Source organism: Peromyscus eremicus, chromosome 11, assembly GCF_949786415.1.
Source record: "Peromyscus eremicus chromosome 11, PerEre_H2_v1, whole genome shotgun sequence".
NCBI lineage: Eukaryota > Metazoa > Chordata > Mammalia > Rodentia > Cricetidae > Peromyscus > Peromyscus eremicus.
In genome coordinates this window covers 60,739,430-60,762,265 of record NC_081427.1, presented here as the reverse complement: position 1 = coordinate 60,762,265, position 22,836 = coordinate 60,739,430, and the positions used below count along the sequence as shown (strand labels likewise).

Below are 22,836 nucleotides of genomic sequence, written 5' to 3'. Positions count from 1 at the left end.
GCTCATTTCAGTAAAGGTTAAGGATTCTTCTTTAAAACTATTTGTTCATAATTTTTAACCATGTGCATGTGGCCATGTGTCTGTGGATGCAGGTGCTTGTGGAAGGCAGAGGTGTTGGTTGGGTTCTTCTGGAGCTTCGGTAGTGTCAGTTGTGATCTGGCTGCTGTGGCTGCTGGGACTGCACTTGGGTCATCTGCAGGAGCAGCATGTGTTCCTAACTGCAAAGCCGTCTCTTCAGCCCCAGGCTAATAATTCATCTTTTTAATTGAAATTTTTTCACACAACACATTCTTATCATAGTTTCTCTCCCCCAACTCCTCCTGGGTCCTCCTCACCCACTCAGCTTCACGCCCCTTCTTTCTTTCTCTAGAAAACGAGCAAACAAATAAACAAGACCTAAACAATTCAGACCTTTTTAAAAGAAAGAAAAAAAACCATAAGAAACATGCACACAAATACCCATAAAAACACAAAATCAGAAACCGTAATTAGTACACAGCAGAATGGTGGGACAAGAGCTCAAACAAGGCAGTGTGAGACAAAATGGACTTTGTCTAACAAAATACCGCTTAGTTCACGTTGTGGGGCCATCTACTGCTGGGTGTGCATGGGTGCTACTCTCAAGTGTGGTTAGTATACCCAACTAGATACCATTGGAGAAATCGAGTTTTCCCTTTGCAAACATTCTCAATTGGAGAGAGAGCCTTGGTTAGGAGTGGAGCCCTGTCCTCTTAACCACTCAGTGCTGGGAACCTGTCTGGCTGGAGTTCATATGTGCATCCGTTTGGTTGTGTCTGAGAAGACATTTTTTGGAATCACCTGTATCCTCTCTGGCCCCTCATTTCCAGCTTTATTTCAGTTTGGGTTTTCTTTAGGGATCCTGTTTCTGACTTGGTATTTGGAACTGTTTTCATGATTTTATTCCACTGTTTTTTCACAGGCTTCATTAAGGGATTTATTCGTATAGTCGTCGTTGTTAAGGTCCTTGCACACCTTCCTACCTGCTGGTTTGCAGTCCTTGTCTTGTCCTTCAGCTGCTCTTCATTGCTCAGGCCTGCAGTAGCAGGGTCCTGGTGGAAGACCGTTGTCCTTTTTCATGTTTGTGGTTCCTGATGGTGTCTAGGCAAGTGATGGCTGAGACTGTTCTAGGTGTTGATGTCTGGGCTTGGCTCGGTTGGGCATATGCTCCTCCCTTGGTTGCTGCTGCCCTCTCCAAGTCTTAGAAAAGAGTGGTGGCTGTAGATTCCCTGGTAGAGAGCGCTTCTGCAGTCAGTGGGTGTCATAGAGGAATAGAGGTGGGCTAGGGAAAAAAGCCTCAGAGGGGCTGTGGAAAAGAACTAAGGGATCCTGTCCATATCAAGATGCAGGGTCCTGGGGTGTAGGGGCTGTATTGGGAGCATCAACTATGCTGTAGTAGGACAAAGACTGTGTCTCAGGTGACAGGGATTAAAGGGCTAGGGGGAGGAGGCTGTGTCTGTACCAAGTGTTGGAGGAGTCTCTAGTAAATGGAGTCAGAGATTGATGGAGGGGCACCTGTAAGCAGGCTGCTACAGGGGTGAGGGTGTTAACAGGTGGTTGAAATGGAGGACAGGAAGGAGAGTGCAAATCATCTACCCAGTCCCAGCCTGGTGTGGCTATTGGAAGCTCCCATATAGAAAGTTGGGCAGGGGCGGCAGTGTTGGTACACACCTTTAATCTCAGCATTCCGGAGGCAGAGGCAGGCCATATCTGTGAGTTTGAGGCCAGCCTGGTCTACAGAAAGAGTTGCTGAACAGCCAAGGCTACACAGAGAAACCCTGTCTCCAAAAGAGAAAGGAAGGAGGGAGGGAAGGAAGGGTTTCTAGGTATCCTGGTGCTATCACAAAGGGATGGGATGGGCTAGAAGGGTAGAAGGGAGAGCTGAGAGGGTCAGCAGAAAGGAGCAAAGCTGGATCCAACCAAAGGAGTGGAGTCCTCAGGGAATGCAGCACGGCTATTAATTCTTTACCATAGAGCTGATTGACTGTCCTTAAGACTTGAGGCATGTTTTGGTATAGTATGTCAAGATGGGAAGTTTGCATGCTGTGTGCATGAAAAAGGACTCAGAAATGTTTTCTCTTAAGTTATGTCTGCATCAAGACATCCCTGGACCACTGGTAGCTGCAGGGAAGGTGAGGGTGTGGTTACCATAGGATCCTTGGAAACAGAAGTAGAGTATGAAGATCAAAAGTAGGATAGTGATGCTTAGGGTCTTACCTGCTGTTCTTATAATAATGGATGCTGCTCACATAGCTGGGTCCGTGTAAACCTGTCCATAATCAGAATTAGGAGTCTTGAAACATGAACTCTCATTGCTGTACTTACACAGAAGCAAAATAATGTAATAATTAAAAAGTGTAAGCTCAGGTCTCTCACCAAGTAACTCTATGATCTTAGGAAAATTATCTAATTTGACTAAGTTTAAATTAAAAATGATGATAATAATTAGGGTCAAATGCAGGATTGGGATACTTAGTATATGGTGTTTGAATTAACACAGACTAAATAGATTCTAATTTACCACACTTTAAAACATGAATTTATCAAATGTAGGATTGGGATACTTAGTATATGGTGTTTGAATTAACACAGACTAAATAGATTCTAATTTACCACACTTTAAAACATGAATTTATCAGTTATTCAAGGGCATTATAAAAATGTTTTAAAGCTATTAAATACTCTTTACTATTGTTAAAAGTGCATGTGTGTGGAAGTCCTAAGGGGAAGCGTTCAGTATGTATATTTTGTGGAAAGTACCCTTGGTCTTGTGAATAAGTAGTTTTGTTCGATAGAGAGTGTGTTACCTTGCTCTCTGGTTGTTCAACAAATGCCTGGGACAGTTAGCTTCAAGGAGAAAAGGATGACCGCTTGGCCTACAGTTTGGGAGCTTGTAGCCTGTGACTTACTGGCTCGTTTCCTTTCAACCTAAAGCAAGCAGCCCATCATGACTGGAGCACATGATGGAGCAACCACTTTGTCTAATGGTTTGGACACAAAAGAAAGAGACAAAGGAAGAGTAGGGTCTGGTGTCTTACTGTCCCCTTCAGGGATACAGAAGATAGCCTTACTAGGCCCCATGTTTTAAAGTCCCTCACCTGTGCACACACCCTGCTCTCCACTAGATAGTTCCAAGCTGGGCTTTTTAAGACATAGGCCATTCCAGATCCAAACTATTATAGGAATTATGAATACCTAGCATTCATTTATACCATACTTGAACTTATAACATGGCTTTTTTTCCTCAAAAATTTTTTTCCCATATGAATTTTTTTTGTTTATTTGTCTTTTATTTTTTTAATTTCTGATTTTAGAAAGTCCACCATCTAGTTACTGTAATAAGGTCCTTCCTATCTTCTGGGCCACATGTAGCCTGTTTATTAAGCTTTATAGATTCCTGGCCACCATTTTGTTTCTGTGTTCCCATCACATGTTAAGCTGGTTAAGTCATTCTAGAATCATGTTTTCAGGGATAGAAGTGAAAACTATTTTGGGGAAAACTGTAAATTTGGGGATTGTTTGTTTTTCTTTTAGTTATACGGGGCAGACTTTAATAATAAATGTAGTAAATGATACAAACCCAAAGACTTTCTTACTTGGGAGTTTTACTTCTGTTAATATAGCTTTTGTTTTCATTTATAGAATTCACATTTTCTGCTTCTTTCTCAGTGATAAATACAGTGTGTACGTAAATCTAAAGCATTAATCATCATTTTGAGTTCACTGTATACCAAAGATAATGCTCCTTAGTCTCCAGCACCTCAGGTTACAGAGTCTGTCCCCACAGAAAGTCCAGCATCTTGTGCTATTAGAGGTCTGGGAAACAAGGATCAGGTTGAGTGGTCATTGGAACAACTCACAATAAACCCCTTCAGGAAGGACAAATTAAGTGTTTCAGTGAATCTTTCTCTGCGAGATAAACTCATTGTCACTGTTCAAGCCCATGGAATTTATGAATTTTAATGATTTATGAAATACAACTTTTATATTTAGGAGATTTAGCAATTGAGCAGTTATCAGTTCAACTCATCATTGCCTTAAGATTCAGTCACCTGTGTGAAATGGTTTGGTATGTCTCTTTTATGGGTAATATATGACATATTTAATCCAGATAAGATTTTAATATTGCTAGAAGAAAAAGTATTTTAAAATTTTTTTTCAATTCACAAAGGATTCAGTAGAGAACTTCTGGCTTTAATGTCCTTATTGTGGAATAAAACCATGTCCTTTGGTCTTCCTGCAGTTTTTTTTTTTTTTTGGCATGATTGCTAATATAGCCCTTTGTTCCCAAATATTAGGTTGATAGTCACTGTGCTGTATGACCTGTATCACTGTCGGAGCAGGATTGAGCCTTATAAGAAGATACAGTTTTGAAATGTCTTTACCACCTATAGTTATTAGAGCTCAACAAACATAGTTATAAAGCAGATGATGCCTTCTTAAAACATGCATATTCTAGCACCGAAGTTCGGCCTATCTGGTTTTTACTTTTATTTTCAAGTTTCATGATATATATCTTAGATTACTATAGACTTAAATATAAAATACTCCTAATAAGAGCTGGGCAGTGGTGGCACATGCCTTTAATCCCAGCACTTGAGAGGCAGAGCCAGGCCGATGTCTGTGAGTTCGAGGCCAGCCTGGTCTACAGAGTGAGATCCAGGACAGGCACCAAAACTACACAGAAAAACCCTGTCTCGAAAAAAACCAAAAAACCAAAAACCAAAAAACAAAAAAAAAAACCCAAACAACAACAAAAAACTCCTAATAAATACAGTTTCTAAATAAAACATCCTGTTTTATGTGAGTTCTTTGCCATACTTTCTCTTGGCTTTTTTTTTTTGGCCTCCTTTGGCTGTCTAATCATTGACTCCATAGAATAGAGGATGGAAATGCATATGTTCTAATTGGCTTCTCTGTTGGTGACCAAAAGCAACTTGAGAAGGAAAAGGATTACTTGGCATACACTTTAGGTCGCCATCAGTCCATCCCAGAAGGGCCAGAGTAGGATCTCAGTAGGAACTGAGAGCATGGAGGAATGCTCCTTGCTGGCTTGCTCTCTCTGATTGGCTAAGCTACCTTCTTATTCAACTCAGGACCACCTCCCTTGTAGGACCGTCTGTCCCACATCAATCATTAAGAAAATACCTCTACAGACATGCCTACAGACCAATCAAAAGGAGCCAGTTCCTCCCCGAGTCTCTGTCTTCCCAGGTGACTCTAGTTTGTGTCAAGTTGACAAGACTAACCGGTGCAGCTCTACTTACCTGAGGTGCTCTGAGATAGCCTAGAACAAGGCTTGCTGTCCTTATGAAAATTTTGTGGGGCAGGCAAATGTTTTAGGTGGTGCATTTTTTAATCTTTATTTGAGAAGACCATATTTCTATAAAGTAAAATGTATAACATTAATTTTATATTTTATTGTAACTTGTTTATTATCTAAAGACTTGATCCTGTAAACTTTTGATTGCCACTAAATTTGTTAGGGAAAAAAATAGAACAGTGTTAATGTTATAAGATAAATATTTATGTGTGTTAATAAAAATCTTTAGTGGCTGTTAGGCCATATTCAGTGAAAACAATAATTGCATAATCTGGTCTTTTCAATGTAATATTCCAAGCAAGGTGCAATGGCACATGACTATAATCTCAGCATTTGGAGATGGGGACTGAAGGGTTAGAGGTTCATCGTCATCATTGCTTACCTAGAGTCTGAGGGCAGTCTAGGTTAGATGAAATGTTATGTCAAAAAATAGAGAGCAAAACAAACAAACAAACAAAAATAAATAAATAAAGTTACAGAGTGACTTTCGGGAGAGGTCTTAGGATACTTGCTAGCAAATGAAGGAAATTTGAGAATAAGAATAAATACTGAGCTGCTTATCATGATGCTGTGTATAGCATTCTGTGACTGTAACTAAACACTGCTAAACACTTTATTTTTAGGGTTTTACATTTCCTTCGGAAGATGGAAATGAGTAATCATAGACTACTATACTTCATGCACACCTTACCCATGTGGTAGTCTGGCTGTATCCCTGAATATCTATGAGTCTCATGCTTTTTATCTTGGTAGAGCTCTAGGAAAGCCACATACAGTTTTAACAGCTTTCATTCTTGTCTGAATATTGAACTGAACTTACTTTTGTCTTTATTTTCTTCTTTGTATTTCTCTTATTGTAGGTTTTTATTAAGCAGGAAAATAGATTTTCTTTCCACGTATGGAAAAAAGAATAATACGTAAGACACTGAAGGGGTGGCAGCTTAGCCTCTCAGTTTCTTTTTGAAGGCAGTCCTACTGAAGTTATTATCTCCATCACCAGGCCTCCAGGGTTTTCTTGTGGAGGAGAAAGAGCCAGACTAAGTGAGGCTTCAAAGGCCGAAGGTTCCTGGGCCCTCACACAGATTACAGTTGATATGTAATGCATCCTTACTGCACAGCAGACGTGTGTGTGCTGTATGATTTAATCTCAAAAGTCAAAGCGTATGGAAGAGGAAGTTGTTTGTGACCAGTGGAAACAAGTTCCTCTTGGTCTTTCACAGCAGGTGAGCAGCAGCAGGTGAGTCTCTGCCCTGCTCCGACTGCCCTGTTCTTGACTGCTCCAGTTTGTGGACTTGGAAAAGTGGAATCAATAACTTGAAGAACTTTTGTTCAGAAGCACCCTCTGACATCTGCTTGCCATGAGTTCAATCCTTGCTCATGCTCATGTTAACTCATAGCTGGAAGGATGACCAGGGCCTATTATTTTTTAAGGACAGCTTTTTAATTAGGACAGTAAAGGAGTTGAGATGGATTATTTTAATTTCAAAATTATTAACCTCTTTTTGTAATTGAAGAGATTTTTAAAGAAAAACTTGTTCAATCAGTTCAATGTGCTGGCTAGGGTAGTAGTCTATGAACTGGACAGTAAGATTGCCTTGCAAAAAAGGAACCACTTTTTTCTTATTAATTACATTAGGACATCATTTATATTTCTATTCTTCATGGGAAAGTTGGCTTAAATATTATTTCAGCTAATTGTCAGTCATGTGAACAGCCAATTATGAGAATGAAGGTTTTCAACAACTTATTCATGAGGGTTTGATCCTCAGGACTGGACAAAACCACATTGTTTTAAAATTCTTTATCCTTTTAGGGAAATGCTTAACAGTTTGGAAAGATGTTTAGATAAATGCAGTTATGAATTAAGGAACTCGCCTGAATTTAAATCTTTCAGAGAAATGATACCTGTCCTAAGGAAGAAAGGGTTTGTATAGAATTAAGTGTCTTATGTTTGTTAAATTGTGATTTCTCAACTTATCAATTAATAATTTTCTCCATGTTCCATAATTACTTTTCAGTGTGTTTTGGGATCTCTACTGTGCAGCTCCAGAGAGACGGGAAACGTGTGAACACTCCAGCGAAGCAAAAGCCTTCCATGATTATGTAAGAGAACATACACTTTGAGAATGAAGTATCATTGCCGGTGTTCTTTCTGATCAATGCTCTTTCTTAAAAACACAGTGGGCCATTTAACCTTAGAAAAAGATGTTTGGTATTTGTTGAAACTTAGTCTAGAGTGTAGGAATGACTCCTCTAACTATGGAACGTTCTTATTAAGCATATATGACTTGTAAAATCTCAGCATTGTGCACTCATGTATATATCATTTTTGTAATTGCAGTCTGTTTGCATTAACGTTTTGGAGGTGGGTGGGGGAAGTTGCTGGAGATAACCCAGGGCTAGGGAAACTCTCTACTGCTGAAATTTCAAATGTAGATTCATGAAACAGTATTTCTTGATTTTCAGAAGAAATCCGTCTTAAGCTTTGTGTAAATGATAAGCTATTTTGCACAGAATAAAAAATACTGAAATAAAAGTAAAGAATACTTTTAACCAAATCTATAGAATTCAGTGCCTCAATTGAAATTTATTTGAATTAAAGGAAACATTAGAGAAGAGACCTAAAAATTCCAAGCAAAATAAAAATGTGATTTGTTAAAAAAGATTTCTTAAAGAAAGGCAGCAAACCCCCTTGGCTTAAGTATGCTTTAGAAATATAAACCTAACTTTAAAAATCAGATTATATCATAGTAAAATTTCTTTTTGGAAAATTCGCATATAAGATGGTCCTGTAAGGGGTCCCTGTGGAGCTGACCAAGAAGAAATATGATTGACAGTGGGATGGAGGAAATTCTGCCTTCTTTTTCTGACAATAGTCTCTAGTCTGGAGCCTGAAGAAATACTTGATGGCATATTCTTAACTCAACATGTTTTGGTGGCAGAGGGAAGTATCATTCTGTGCAAAAATCTTTAAAAACCAAAACTAGGTCTCAAAAGAGAAACATGCCTTGTTTTTCTTAAGGAAAAAGAAAAAAAAAGGTTTAAAATCAAGAGCATTGTCCTGAAAAATCATAGCCCCTAAAGTAGTGCTAGAAGAATATGCAGACTTGAGGAGTCGGTTCTTGGTGTGTGGCAGGGCCTGTGCTCTACCCGATAGCTCACTGTACTCCTAAGTTCTGTGTGGACAGAACAGCTCCTGGGGACAAGGCCAGGGAAGGATTGCTGCTGCCACAAAGGAGAAGGAGAAACAGGCAGATGATCAGGACGCGGAACAGTGTGTTTATCCCAGCAGCTTGTTTTGCCTTTTTACACATGAGTGATGACAGAGAGTGAAGCGGTGTTCCAGCCATGTAGATTCCAGGGAATCGGGATAGAGTTGGAGTCTCTATCTCTCCTGTCCCTCACACCAAGAGAGACACATGTAGGGACTCGTGGTACCATTAAGTTGTAAACCTACCCACTCATTTTAAAAACTGGATGGCACTAGAAAGAGCCAGTGCTCTATTATTAAAGGAGTTTTAATACCTCACAGTCTACAGCTTAAGAAAATAACTAGGTTTAGAGAGATGACTCAGTCACCAAGTCTCACACACACACACACACACACACACACACACACACACACACACACACCATTAAAACAAGAAACCAGTTCCATAGTGTTCACCATGGAGACAGTCTGGGGCGTCCTGAACTCATTAGAGACCGATTTTAGAACAATAGGTAGATAAAGCTGCACCTCACACCGCCCCAGCTGCTTTCGTCATCGTCTTTGCGTTCACATTGACCTGAGCATCTGTGTTAGAACTGTTTTCTTTCTGGAAACTCATTGATTTATGTGAGCTTTAGCAAGTATTTTCTGACTCTTGAATAGTGCAGTTTCTGAAGTAGACCAACATAGTTGATGTCTCACGTAGACACAGAGCTCTGAAAGAGTCGGGGAAGAAGAGCAGGGAGAGGGCCCACAGAAGGATTGTGGTACCATATGTCATGTTTCCTAGAGTCCATTATGCCATCATTTCCATGTGAAAATTGATGTTTCCTGCTGATTTTTCTGGTAGTTAATTATGAATTACATTTTTTTTCTGTGTATGAAGCCTTCAGAGTGAATGGATTTATTTACTGACTTTAGAGAGAACTTACTTGTTTGTGTAAATTATCAGGTGATTAAAATTTACCTCATTTTTTATTGGCTTTTATCTACACGATTCAAGTAAAATGACTCTTTTTAAAAAAAATATATGAATGATAGAACGAAATGATAGAAGCTTAAAAAGGTAAATAATGAATACAACCCCCAAACTAAAATGTTAATTGTCTTTTCATATTTGGGTCACACATCACTTTGGGTTTTGTTTACATAATTTGTATTATTTACAAATATATAGTGAATATTAATTTTATATTCAGGCGAGCTCTTTAAAACAGTTTTCACTCCTGGTTAAAGTTTTTATTTCTCTTAAATCGGACAGTAAAAATTTTGGCAAAATGAAATATGAACTATAAGATGAAGATACATTTTCTACAACCATATTAGATATTTAGTGTTTCCCATGAAAGATGTCTTTGTTTTTTTTTTTCTTTTTTTGCATGGGTAGGTACATAATAAAATAAATCTATAAACTGAATAGATATAACTTTGAATTATTATTCTAAGACAGCTTATTTTGTCATTATTGACATATAAAAAACTATATTTATAGCTTCCTCACAACCAATGCCATGAACTTGTTCATTACCTGCAAAATTTTTTCTCCCTTTTTTCCTTCTACTGCATTGAGCATACTCAGTGAATGATATACTCCTGGGCAGTTTTAAGTATGAAATGCAGTATCATTGACTATGTGCTCCGAGGTGTACAGTGTACCTCCAGACCTTCTTTCGCTAGAGGACTGAAGCTTTGTGCTTTGACTAACATCTCACCTTTTCTCCTGGTGGTGCTGTTCACATTCAGAGTGGGCCTCCCACTTCGTTAAATCTCTCTAGAAATGTCTTTACAGACATGCACAGATGTGTCACCTAGGTGACATTCTAACTCCAGCTAAGTTGACAGTCAAGACGAGCTACTCAGGTGCTTTTGTTCATGTCTTTGTGCTTCAAAACATTATAAAAGTTCTTACTTAGAGACTGCTTATTTAGCCAAACCTAGTCATTTCAGTAGTTAAGAAACCTGATATCTATCGAGGCGAAGGTCCTAAGGTAGTGTATAAATGCAGTGTGCCATATCCAGGAAGGCTTAGGTTTTCCAAGTTCTCATAGCGTATATTCCTAAGTATACCTGGTAAAATTTCTGCCTGCAATGTGGAATCACTTTTAAGAACAGCAAGTAGTTTATGATAGTTGATCCAGCAGTGTGGTTAAGAGGAAAGAACTCAAGAAAGAACTCGGGACAGTACTACAAGGAAGCTGTACTCGTGGGTCTTGTAAAAGGTGAAAAGCCCTGAGTTAGGATGGTACCAAAGAAATTGAAAATAAAGAGTAAAATTATAAAACAGATCACAAACATAGACAGACACACAAAGACACACACACACACACACACACACACACACACACACACACACACACACTTGTAGTTAGGAGCTGAAACTTGGACCACCAGGATGAGAAATCTCAAGACCTGGAAAAAGACCATACAGAAAATGGGCTAAGCTGTGAAAATGGGATAAATTAATGAGGAAGTGCAGTTAGGTAAGAATTTAGGCCTGAGCAGAGAAATTGAAGAAAAATGCTCACATTTAAGGAAGGAATATCATTAAGACAGATGGGTGGTGGTACAAGTCAGTGAGAAATACTAGTTAGACTGAATTATATTCTGTAATTGGTATGTCCTATAATCCAGGAAGGTTTCAGATTTGTTTTCTGTATCAAGGTGCTTCCAAATTGATCTCTGTATCTCAGGGCCTAATAAAAATTGTTCGGTGATAGCCGGGTGGTGGTGGCGCACGCCTTTAATCCCAGCACTTGGGAGGCAGAGCCAGGCGGATCTCTGTGAGTTCGAGGCCAGCCTGGGCTACCAAGTGAGTTCCAGGAAAAGGCGCAAAGCTACACAGAGAAACCCTGTCTCAAAAAACCAAAAAAAAAAAAAAAATTGTTCGGTGTTGATGTTATGCCTTGGGCTCCTTGATATTCAAAAGGTTGTTGAAATAAGACATGAGGTTCAAACTGTATCAGTGCTGGAGTGATTTTTATAGGCCACAATTCCATTTTAGAAACCAGTCATGTATTATAGGGAGCAGGATAGATTCCAATATTGTAGGAAATGAAATAGATCTAAGTGACCTTTGGCTTGTTTCTTCAAGTTTTGAACTTGGAATAACAGGTAGAGAGATCTCTTAGTATATTAGCACTCTTTTCTTCCGTGAAGTTTAGCAAGCATATATTAAACTGTCAGTTAAGTAAAGAACAGTGTAAAAATGTAAATTATGAACAGAGTCATAGCCAAAGCATAATATTAGCTCTTAGAATATATTCCTTAGGGACATAAACACACATAAAAACTAAAAATATATATCATGTCTAATTTGTTGTTTTCTCATTTAACTCATATTTAATAAATGGTTGAAGGCCCATTCCTTCTTGCTTTCTGTACTGGTTGGAGGTTTTTTTAATTTGTTTGTTTGTTTTTTGTTTTGTTTTGTTTTTTCAGTTTGGCATAATCCAGGTCATCTTGGAAGAGGGAACTTCAATTGAGAAAATGCCTCCATCAGATTGCCATGTAGGCATGTTGTGGGGCATTTTCTTGATTAATGACTGATGGGGGCAGGTGGCCCACAGTGGTAGATGCCACCACTACACAGGTGTTCCTGAGTGCTATTAGAAAGCAGGTTGAGTGAGCGTCATTCCTCCATGGCCTTTGTTCCTGTCTCTAGGTTCCTGCTTTGAGTTCCTGTCCTGAGTTCCTAAATGGACTGTGATATGGGATGTGTAAGCCAAATAAACGCTTTCCTCCCCAAGTTGGTTTTGGTCGTGGTCTATAGCGCAGCCAGAGAGAGCAAACCGGAACACGTTGCTTTTGTTATTATTTCCCTCTGCTTGTGCCTCTCCTCTTCATCCTCATTGCTTTAGAGAAGTATTTGGAGCTGTCCATGTAATAAACACAAATAAGTCAAGGAAGTAGACAAAGTTTTGGATGTCGCAGATGACTTGTGTCCTCTACGCAGTAATAGATAATTGAGTTAATGTTTGTATTGGAAATTGTGGAATCATTTTCCATGTGTAAATAGCATCACTACCATTTGTAAATCATGCATTTGCCAAGCTCTTTCCTTTTTGCATCGGTATAGAATAATCTTTCCAGCTGAAACTTGTAAGTTATAAATGTGGCTGTTTCCATCCCAGTCCACTTACCTATATACCATTACTTACAACCTCAGGTCTTTCTTTTGCATTTACTTTTGCTAAATTTTCCTCCCTTGGGGCTGGCAAGATGGCTCAGTGAGTAAAGATGATTGCAGTACAAGCCTGGCAACCCAGGTTCAATCCCCGGAGCCCATGGAAAAGTGGAAGGGAGAGAGTCAATCCTAGAAAATTGTCCTCCAACCCCCAGGTGTGCTCTGTGGCATGAGTGCCCCCATCATGCATGCATGTGCAAACTCTCCCACCCTCCGGCACTCTCTCTCTAATAATAATGATGGTGATAATGGATTACAGTTTTCCTCCTATAGGGTATACATACTTTTCTTTATGTCTGGGGTTTAAATGTCATTCCTTACAGAGAATTACTTAGATAATCAAGAACGTAAGGAGGGCAGCAGAGTATTGGAACCCCACTAAGATTTTATGTTGGAAACATAGACGACACTTACCTGTTTGTGTGCACTCCTGCAGCTGTAATTATGTCTTTATTTGGTTGTGGGGAAGTGGAGTGGTGGGCATTAGGAGTTCTTGTCTTAGCAGGATGGCAGGTCATCTACCTGGGTTTACACCAAGCTTGAGGTGGACGTGCTGCTGGGTCCTGTAGACTTGGTTCTTGCAGACCTCCCACGGCTGCAGTGAGCTCCCTGAAGGGCTGTGCAGATGCCCTTTTACTGCCTGGTTTTTCATCAGAGTCTGCATATCTTGGACTGCCTGGAAAACTACCTCTGAGAGAAACTAGGCTGCTCTGTTCTTCGAGAATATTCAGGTTTGGTTTCTTCACATCAGTGACATTTTCAGAGCAGATGTTGCTTAGGAAGCTTTTTGCCTTTTAATACCAAACAAACAAACAAACAAACAAACAAACCTCTCACAATTACACAGGCAGCATCTAGATTGTTCTGGGTAAAGAAGTGCATACAGATGGACCATCTATTGGTCTTGTACCCACTTTCATAATAAATGTGATTGCAAACCTTCTTTGATGCCTGCATGCTTGCGTCCTGTTTCCCACATATTACATCCCTACCATAGTTTCTCCTCCCTCTACTCCTCCTAGTTCTCTTCCCACCTGCCTCTCCTCTCCCCTAGACTCACTCTTCCTATGTTTCCCTTTAGAAAAGAACAGGCCTCCCAAGAGTATTAACAACACAACATAGTAAGTCACAATAAGACTAGGCACAAACCCTCATGTCAAGACTGGACAAGGCAACCCAGTAGGAGGAAAAGGGTCCCAAGAGCAGGCAGAAGTGTCAGAGACACTCCCATTCCCACTGTTAGGAGTCCCACAAGAACACCAAGCTACATAACCATAACATATGCAGAGGACCTAGCTCAGACCCATGCAGGCTCTGGTCATTTCTTCAGTTTCTTCGAGCCCCTATGAGCCTGCTTATTTGAGTCTGTTGTCTGTGTTCTTCTGGTGTCCTGGACCCTTCCAGCTCCTCGTGCTCTTCCATGGGATTTGCAAAGCCCTGCCTCATGATTGGCTGTCTCTGCATCTGCTCCCATCAGTTGCTGGATGATGCCTCTCTGATGACAGTTGGGCTAGGCATTGATCCATGAGTATAGCAGAATATCATTAGGAATCATTTCATTGACTTTTTTTTTTTAATTTTTATTTTGCAATACAATTCAGTTCTACATATCAGCCATGGATTCCCTTGTTCTCCCCCCTCCTGCCCCCCTCATCTTCCCCCCAGCCTGCCCCCCATTCCCATCTTCTCCAGGGCAAAGCCTTCCCCGCAGACTGAGATCAACCTGGTAGACTCAGTCCAGGTAGGTCCAGTCCCCTCCTCCCAGGCTGAGCCAAGGGACCCTGCATAGGCCCCAGGTTTCAAACAGCCGACTCATGCATTTCATTGACTTTTGTTTTCCAGTCGTGTGTGGGTCTGTCCTGGGTCTCTGGGCTGCCCTTCCTTTGGTTCCTCTAGGCAGTGTCAGGTATGGGCTCCCTCTTGTGGCATAGACCTCAAGTTAGACTAGTCATTGGTGGCCACTCCCACAAGTTATGTGCCACCATTTTCCTAGCACATCTTACAGGCTGGACAATTGTTGGTCTTCTTTTCAAATTCAAGTTCTATTAACTAGTCATCAACTTTTTACAAGTTTCAGTGGGTCATGGTAAACTTTTCCTTTTAAGAAACAAGACAGAGGCTTTAGCTGTAGCTCATTGATAAAACATTTGTCTAGTACACAGGTGCCCCTTTTATTATCTCCAGCATATTTCCTGACCAACCCCTCCCCACTTAACCTCCAGTGGGAAAAGGCAAGCCTCTGCTAGTCCTCCATTCAGATCAGTTCAAGTTCTGCCTCTTTGGTAGAGACTCTATCTTCTCCCAAACTGATCCCATTTATGGCATACAGATATGAGATTGGCTTTCAGTATTCTACTTGATTATTGTGTATTCAAATCACTAAAATAAGATGTTTTCACATTTGTTATTTTTTAATGTTCACAGAGTTAAAGTAATAGCATGTTTTTCCCCCTCATATACAATATGGTATAATATTTGCAATGATAAATAGGCTCATTTTCAAATCGTATGACAACATTAAGCTGCTATATTAGAAAAATATTCATCTTTTTTGTATATGCTCATTATATTTTGCAAAATAGATATCATAATATAGTAGAAGCCATGGGCCTAATTTAGAAAGTGTAGCTAGCATAACCAGAGTAAGACTCAGATAAGCTAATCATCTTTTGTAAAAAGAGACCCCAATAATGAATAATTGTTATAATCTTGTAGTCTTCTTTGCTTTCTGAGAAACTATGTATAAGTGTTCATGGTGCCAAGGATTGAACCCATGGCTTCACACATGTTAAGTAATCATCCTACCACAGGATTCCATCCCCAGTCCTGTAAGCAGTGATACTAGTTTTTCTGTATTTATTATTATCACTTTAGAAGCCACAGTGGTTATCATCTCGAGCTTGGCCAATCTTTTCATATCAATTATGGGTTTTTACATTTTCAAAAGATAGAGGTAGTGATATCTCTCATTCTATATGCTCTCTCTAGTGTGGTTTTGTCAGCCTGTTATCAAAATCTGCAGCCAGACTTCTCTAAGCTAACTCCAATGATCACTTAGAATCATTAGAATGTTGGGAATGATGCTGAGTCAGAAAGAGCCTGGAACACTTGCTTTGTAGCTCTGTCTTCTTGCGATGATCCCTTTGAAAATCTGGGGAGCATTTTGTGATAAGATCAGTCTGAAGGCTGTAGGTCCTGGCTACATGTGCCCTAATGCATATCAGAAGAGTTATTGACCATTCACGCTGCGTGCCGTTCCTTACTCTCCCCATGACTTTGAATGGGAATATCTATTGATTAGCTGGTCTCTGAATTACTGAGGCATTTTTTAGGTGTACAGAAGACTTGATCATGTCTTTTTTAATCACAGGTGTTCAGATTGAGCAAAAAGGAGCTCAAGCATAGATCTAAGAACCTCATTTGCATCTCAACTTTATTGAGATTTGACCCTGACTTTGGATTCTTTCTTTCTTTCTTTTTTTGAGACAGTGTTTCTCTGTGTATTCCTGACTTTCCTGGAGCTTGCTATTATAGATCAGGCTGGCCTCAAACTCACAGGGATCTGCCTGCCTCTGCCTCCAAAGTGATGACACACATCATCACACTTGGCAGGATGGATGTTTAATTAGGAAGTGACTATCAGTCTTGGAGAAGGAAGAAGTGTATTTTGTTTTGGAATGGACATAAACTGTTGTAAACAAAGGGCAGATTTTAAAAGATTGATATTTTAAGTAACCATGTTTTGATAGATTTGGAAGCAGTTGCAAGAAATATTAAGAGATCTCATATACTCTTTCAAAAAATTTGCATTAAGGTGATATCTTACTGGCTAGCTCAGTTGGTAGAGCATGGGACTCTTAATCCCAGGGTCATGGGCTCGTGCCCCACATTGGGCACCAGATAATGTGAGAAATCCACAGAGTCTGCTTTAAAGGCAAAGGAATTTTTTTTTTTTTCCGAGACAGGGTTTCTCTGTGTAGCTTTGCACCTTTCCTGGAACTCACTCTGTAGACCAGGCTGGCCTCGAACTCACAGAGATCCACCTGACTCTGCCTCCCAAGTGCTGGGATTAAAGGCGTGTACCACCACCGCCTGGCTAAGACAAAGGAATTTATTAGGGAAGGAAAACTCATTAGACAAAATAGAGGAATTGTGACAGGATCCTGGTAGGGTGAGGCGTGATCTCATGCTGCTTTTCCGCCTAAGATCATCCCAGCATCCAAGTCCCACAAGGGAGAGAAAAAAGAAAGCCATGTATGTGCATCTCAGGTCTTAAGGTTCCTGAGCAGCCACGCCCCAAGGGCATATACTTCAAGGTCATAGGCAGATGTAACAGTTACCTGCTACCTCACTAGGGGCGATGCTTCAAGGTCATAGCTAGAACAGCTACCCACTACAGGGATGTTGACCTTGATATAGTCTAGTGATTTTATTGATATTTGCAAGCTTTTATGTGTACTTCAGTGTGTGTGTTTAACTTTTATCATAGGTTATATTTTCAAATCTACCTATCAGTTAAGATATAGAGCAAGTATGCCTTCTATGGCTTTGTGTGTGTGTGTGTGTGTGTGTGTGTGTGTGTGTGTGTGTGTGTGTGTGTCTACAGCCACCTCTTCAATCTTCCCTGTTCCATGCCAGGTTTACACTAAAGATGCATAATGATTGTCTTTTCTAAATTTAGGTTTTATCTGTTGATAAAATAAACAATTACGTATACTAGTGAAGAATACTTTAAATTTAGCTTTCCATCTTTTCCCATTCTGTCCAGGGTTAGCTTGCATGGAAGGGCTTTCTTCATCTGCATGTTCTCAGATGCTCCGAGGAGGGTGTGGGGCTCTTTACTTTTATATTAAGTACACAGTTGTTTTTTTCCTCTATTGTTCAGAATATCCAGTCAAATTAACTACGAAAGTCATAAGGGAAGCATTTCTTAAAGAAAGATGGCTTTTCTGGCTGTTCTAATATTATTCATTTTGCTATTTTGTTGCTACAGTAAGAAAAATAAGCAAAATAGCTTGTAAAGAATTTAGTATTTTTCCTTTAGATAGTGTGTATTTCAAAACTTTTGATTACCAAATTATTTCTGGCTTCTATCTTTTCCTGTTTTCCTTATGTATGCAGCTGTTCCTTACAGTTCTTTCCGGTAATTCTGAATTATTTAACACAATGCCAGAATCATTATGGAAGATTGGTGTGAGTCTTATTTTGTAACTAAAATGTGAGCAAAATAGAACACAGAGTTAATGTTATGGGCCGTTAGTGCATCGGATGTGTATTTGTGGCCACAGAAATACCTGAAAGCTAGTGCTGCAACTGATTTATCTAGCATTTACTCTACATCTTGTGTTCTTCTTTAACATGCAAATTTAGCCATCTCAAATCTTTTTAAAAACTTTTTTCTTTAATTAAAAGTATATTTATTGATGTTGTAAGGCACAGTACAGAACCCAGCCTTGAGGAGCTTCCTCCAATGGGGAGGCAGTCAGCAGGTGATCACAGCAGAGCCTGCTCTTGGAGATAAGTGGACATTGGACTGTGGGAACTTTGGAGGGTGAGCTTTAAACCAGTCTGCAGAGGGCAGGGAAGGCTGCCGAGAGGAGCTTCCTCAGTGCAGAGCACTGCACTTTTTAAAAGTTCACTCAGCCATCAGTGTGCAGTGTATTGAGGGAAGCAAACCTACAGGGAAGGATGCATATGGACTCCTGTTCTACCAGCTCTGTCTGTATCATTAGGCAATCCAAACAGACTAAAGTGATCACCTCGTCTGCCTTGGTCCAGGAACTGAGACAGGGTAGGTGGTGAGCTGGCCACTGCTTCACTCTTAAGCACCCATACATTTCTCTTGGGGTTTTGACAAAAGTTTTCCCTTGGGATAGAATTATTAGTTGAGTGTGTTGAACTTTTGTTCATCACCGTGTTCTGTGTGTCGAACGTGATGATATAAAGCTTGCTGTGATATTCGCATTCTGTTCCTATCACAATCTTTTGTGTGGAGTGTGTCCTTTCATTCATGTGAATTTCTTCAGGACCTTATGTCTTGGTTTAAGTATGATGATGTATGTGAGTGTGATTTTTGTTTTCCCTGCTTGATATTTTCTTGTATCAGTAATAGTGGATATATTTTATTGATTTTGAAAAATTCTCAGCTACTACATTTTGGGAAGTGTTGGGAAGATGGATGGGGAGTGTGTCTCTGTGTGTGCACATCTGTGTCTAGGTTCGAATACTCATGCACACATGTGCAGAGGCCACGGTCGATGTTGGATGTCTCACTCTGTTGTTCTCTTCCTTGGTTTTTGAGACAGGCTCTCTCAGTGACTCTGAAGCTTGCAGCTGCGCAGTATAAATGGACTGCCAGCAGACTCCAGGGCTCTCTTTGTTTCTGCCTCCTCTGCACTGGGATTTCAGACATGCTTCCATACCTGGCTTGTCTGTGGGTCTGGGGTCCTGAACTCAGGGCCTCATGCTTGTATAGCAAATACTTTTCCTACTGAGCCATCCCCTCAGTCGTCTATCTCTATTTTTTCTGTAATTTCTTTCTTTTTCTTTTGGGAGTTTATAATTATGCTACTCATAGACAATCTTTCCTGTTCACTCTCCCCTATATTTCAGTTTGAGACTGTTTTAGTATCATAGTTTATTAATTTTGTACTTTTTACTAATTAAAGATTTTTTTTGACAGTTTACACATATACATAATGCACTGCCCACTCTCATCCCTACCATCTCACTTTCCCCGCCGTCCTCTCTTTCCATACTAAGTTTTGTTTCGTGACCTATTAACTTGAACCAGGGCTGTCTGTATGGCCGTGGGCTTGGGGCTACCCGAGTGTCCTCAGTGTGTGCACTATTGAAGACAGTGATCCCACTCTCCAGAATCTATCCAAAGTCAGGTCATTAGTAAAGCACCATGACTCTTCATGGTGCATGTCATGTACAAGTATTGTTGAGTTTGTTGAGTTTACTGATGATTTGGTTAAACACATCTCTGCTGCCGTACTTTGTATTTCAATTTGAATTCTTTTCAATAGCTTCTGTCTCTATTTTTTCGTTTGTGTTTAACCCTTTCTGCTAGAACCTCTTGTTTCAGTTTTTGCTTATTTGTTTATTTTTGTCCTTTTTTTACAATGCTGAGTCAAACCTAGAGTGCTGAGCAAGTGTTCTCACCCTTGGTTAGTCCCTGGCTACACTAGAACCTGTAACATGTTTATTGTAGATATCTTAAATTTCATGCCCTTTGGTTCCAATAACTTGTATGTCATTCTTTGGCTTCATTTCTTGGATGTGTTTGTACTTTCATGCTATTTTGTATGCCTGACATTTGTATATATTAGTGGAAACAGTTGTAAAATTGTGCTTGGAAAATGGACTTGATTCTAGTCTTTTAATGTGTCTGATGGCAGGTTAGTCTTCTGGTCGAGTTGTGCACCATGGCTATAACATTTCTTTTTATCTGATTCTTGCTGGCTGGGTCGTGGGGAGGGGTGGAATTATGAACTCTGTTCTAGTTCAGCCTCCGTCTTGGGCGTAGCCTGTTTCCCTGTCCCAGGTAAACCTACCAGATCCTGTGGGAGGTGAGGTCTTGGTTCATAAAGTTGGACGGATTTTATTTATTGTACCCTTTCCTGCTGTGTGGGTCTTAACCAGTGCTCTGAGGGCGTATTCTGCTGTTGTTTCTGCAGCTTAAATTCTTGTGCATCTTAGTGGAGACAAGGACTGGATGAAGCTGTTCTTCCAGCCGACAAGACCTGTTATATCAGAGTCTCTTTTTATTCTCTTGTTCTACCCAGTTTCTCTTGTGAGTACTTTGTGAGATGTGTAGGAACTAGCCTCTGAGTGGATGAGCCTCGTCCTGGTGTTTGTGGCTCAAGGGCATTCTGAATCGTCCAGCTAGTTCCTACTCAGTCTGTAGCAGTGAAACCTTTAGCTTGAGTGCTTCTTGACAACCTGATTTCCCTAGCAGCCCTTTCACGCATCAAAGGTGCATTGCACATCCTTGTTTGCCCTTGGGAGTCTCTGCCTTTCCCTACAGCACATGCTGTGGTAAGTTCAGAACACTGGAGTTCTTTTAGAAATACTCCTTGAGTGGTTGTTGTGGGGTGGCCAGTAGTACTGTTTCCAGCTTTCTATGCCTAAGCAAGTCTCATCACACTGTGTGTTATGTCCCACATATCTGCTAGGCTAGGCACTATTAACCTGAGGTTCCACAATTCCCACTTTGCCTTTTTTTCTAATAGATCGTTTTTACAAATCTCTGGTGAGAGCCTGATGATTCTAACGCCTTTCCTGCTATCACAGATGTACAGATCCAAAGCATTTTATGAAACACAGGTTGAAATACCAGGACTTCATGCATGCTCTCCATGCCAGCATGGAACCACCAGCCAGTGGTTCTTTTATTCTAGAGTCACCATTCACCTAGAGGATCTCTCTCCCACTTTTTAAAAAAGGGCATTTTAGGACCTTCACTCTTACAATTGCTGCGGCAGAGGTAGAAATCATCTTTGAAGAGCAGGATTCCTTACAGATAATGACTTAACAATTAGGTTTTCTCTTTCTGCTTTTCACCCATAAAAGCATTTATTTTTACCATGATTGAGGTGGATGGGTTATATAATGACTTCCTGTTTTTGATTTATTCAAAGACTTTTGTTATTGGCTCAAAGTCCTTGTAAGGACTTGGATTGTTTTGTTTTGTTTTCTTCTTATCTAACTTCTGATTTGAATCTCTTCTGTTCTACTTCATAGACGTCCATTTTTCTTTTGTTCATATTTTTTTCTAGCAAAATATAGCTTTTTATGTTAAAATTTTCTTTAACTTTATTAGTTGCCAATGTTAGAGCTTGTTTGCCACTGTCTTTTTGTATATTTTTGTCTTATTCTATCTTTCCTCCCTGCCTCCTTTCTTTCCTTCCTACCTTTCTGTCTTTCTTTTTCTTAGTATATTTTAAACTTCCAAGCCTTTTGTCATTAGATGTTTAAAAAGTACTTTCTCCAAAATTTAATATTCATAACTTTGAAAATTCAGTGACTCCATAGCTGTTTTCTGAGCAAGTGGGTCTTGATCATCAAGTACTGCCCGCCCGCCCGCTCAGCTGTGCCTAGCACTTGTCCTGTTCTTTGTGAGATAGAACAGACTCAAGTTACCTTCACTGTCTGTAACCTTGTTATATAAAAATCATCAATTCACTAAACTGAACAAAAGAAATTAAGAACATCTTGACTGACTCATACACATTCTGCCCCTCTATGTTAATATGGAATATATGCTTTAACATTATAAACATCCAAACTCAAATGCCATCTCTGCAATTTGGTAATAATTGTGGAGAAGTTACTTTCTGAGTTTCTTTCCCTATCTGTTAATGAAGGTTCTTGGAGTCCAGCCCCTCAATAGCCTTCTCTCAGAGTCTGTGGAAAAATGTACAACCAGGTGATAATCTAATCTTAAACCATATGACATGAATCTCCAGACATGAAACTCTTCAGTCCATTCACTTTATTCTTCTGAGTCACTTCTCTCCACACAGCTTCTTTTCTGCTCTCTTAGTTAGCTCCTTTCTCACCTGATTTCTCTCTATATTTTTCCCCTGTTCCCTGTAAGTGCTATCTTAATTCCTTCATCTAGTTCTGCCCCATCCAGGTTCTCATCCATCTAGTTCTTCCCCATCTTAGCCCCTCTCCCATTTCCTTCTTCCTCATCTTGTTGTTCTTCACCTGGTTCCTCATCTTCCATCTCATTCTTCTAATTCTCTCTTCTAGTTCTCCAATCTAGCTCCCCCCAAGTCTCTTGAGGTTTACAGTTATATACCCATTCAATAGCAATGCTCTGGCTAAGGCAAGGTCACCAGGCTTCAATTCCCTCAGGGTCAAAAGGAGGGGCAATAAGATCCACACAAAAGAGCAGTAATTGCCAGCCATCCTCTGCAACCCAAAAGGGAAGTGACTAATGGGGAAATGAATCAACTCAGGGCTAAAGTCGGTTAATGTCGAAGCAAAGGGGGTTTTATATGCTCAAACTGTGTTCTTAGAAGTGGTTAGGTAAAGTGTTAGGAGTCTATCAGTGACGAGTGAAAATAAACTGCCTTATTTTCCTTGGCT

At 40.0% G+C, this 22,836-nt stretch overlaps 1 protein-coding gene across 3 annotated transcripts in view; it reads left to right on the top strand.

Annotated features, from left to right (window-relative positions):
* Ssbp2 (single stranded DNA binding protein 2) overlaps positions 1-22,836 on the top strand; it is a 263,562-nt gene that overhangs the window by 104,192 nt on the left and 136,534 nt on the right. For all 3 annotated transcript variants that reach the window (XM_059276410.1, XM_059276409.1, XM_059276412.1), the window contains one exon: positions 7,360-7,444. In XM_059276410.1, the coding sequence (XP_059132393.1) occupies positions 7,360-7,444 (85 nt within the window). The remainder of the gene's footprint in view (positions 1-7,359; positions 7,445-22,836) is intronic.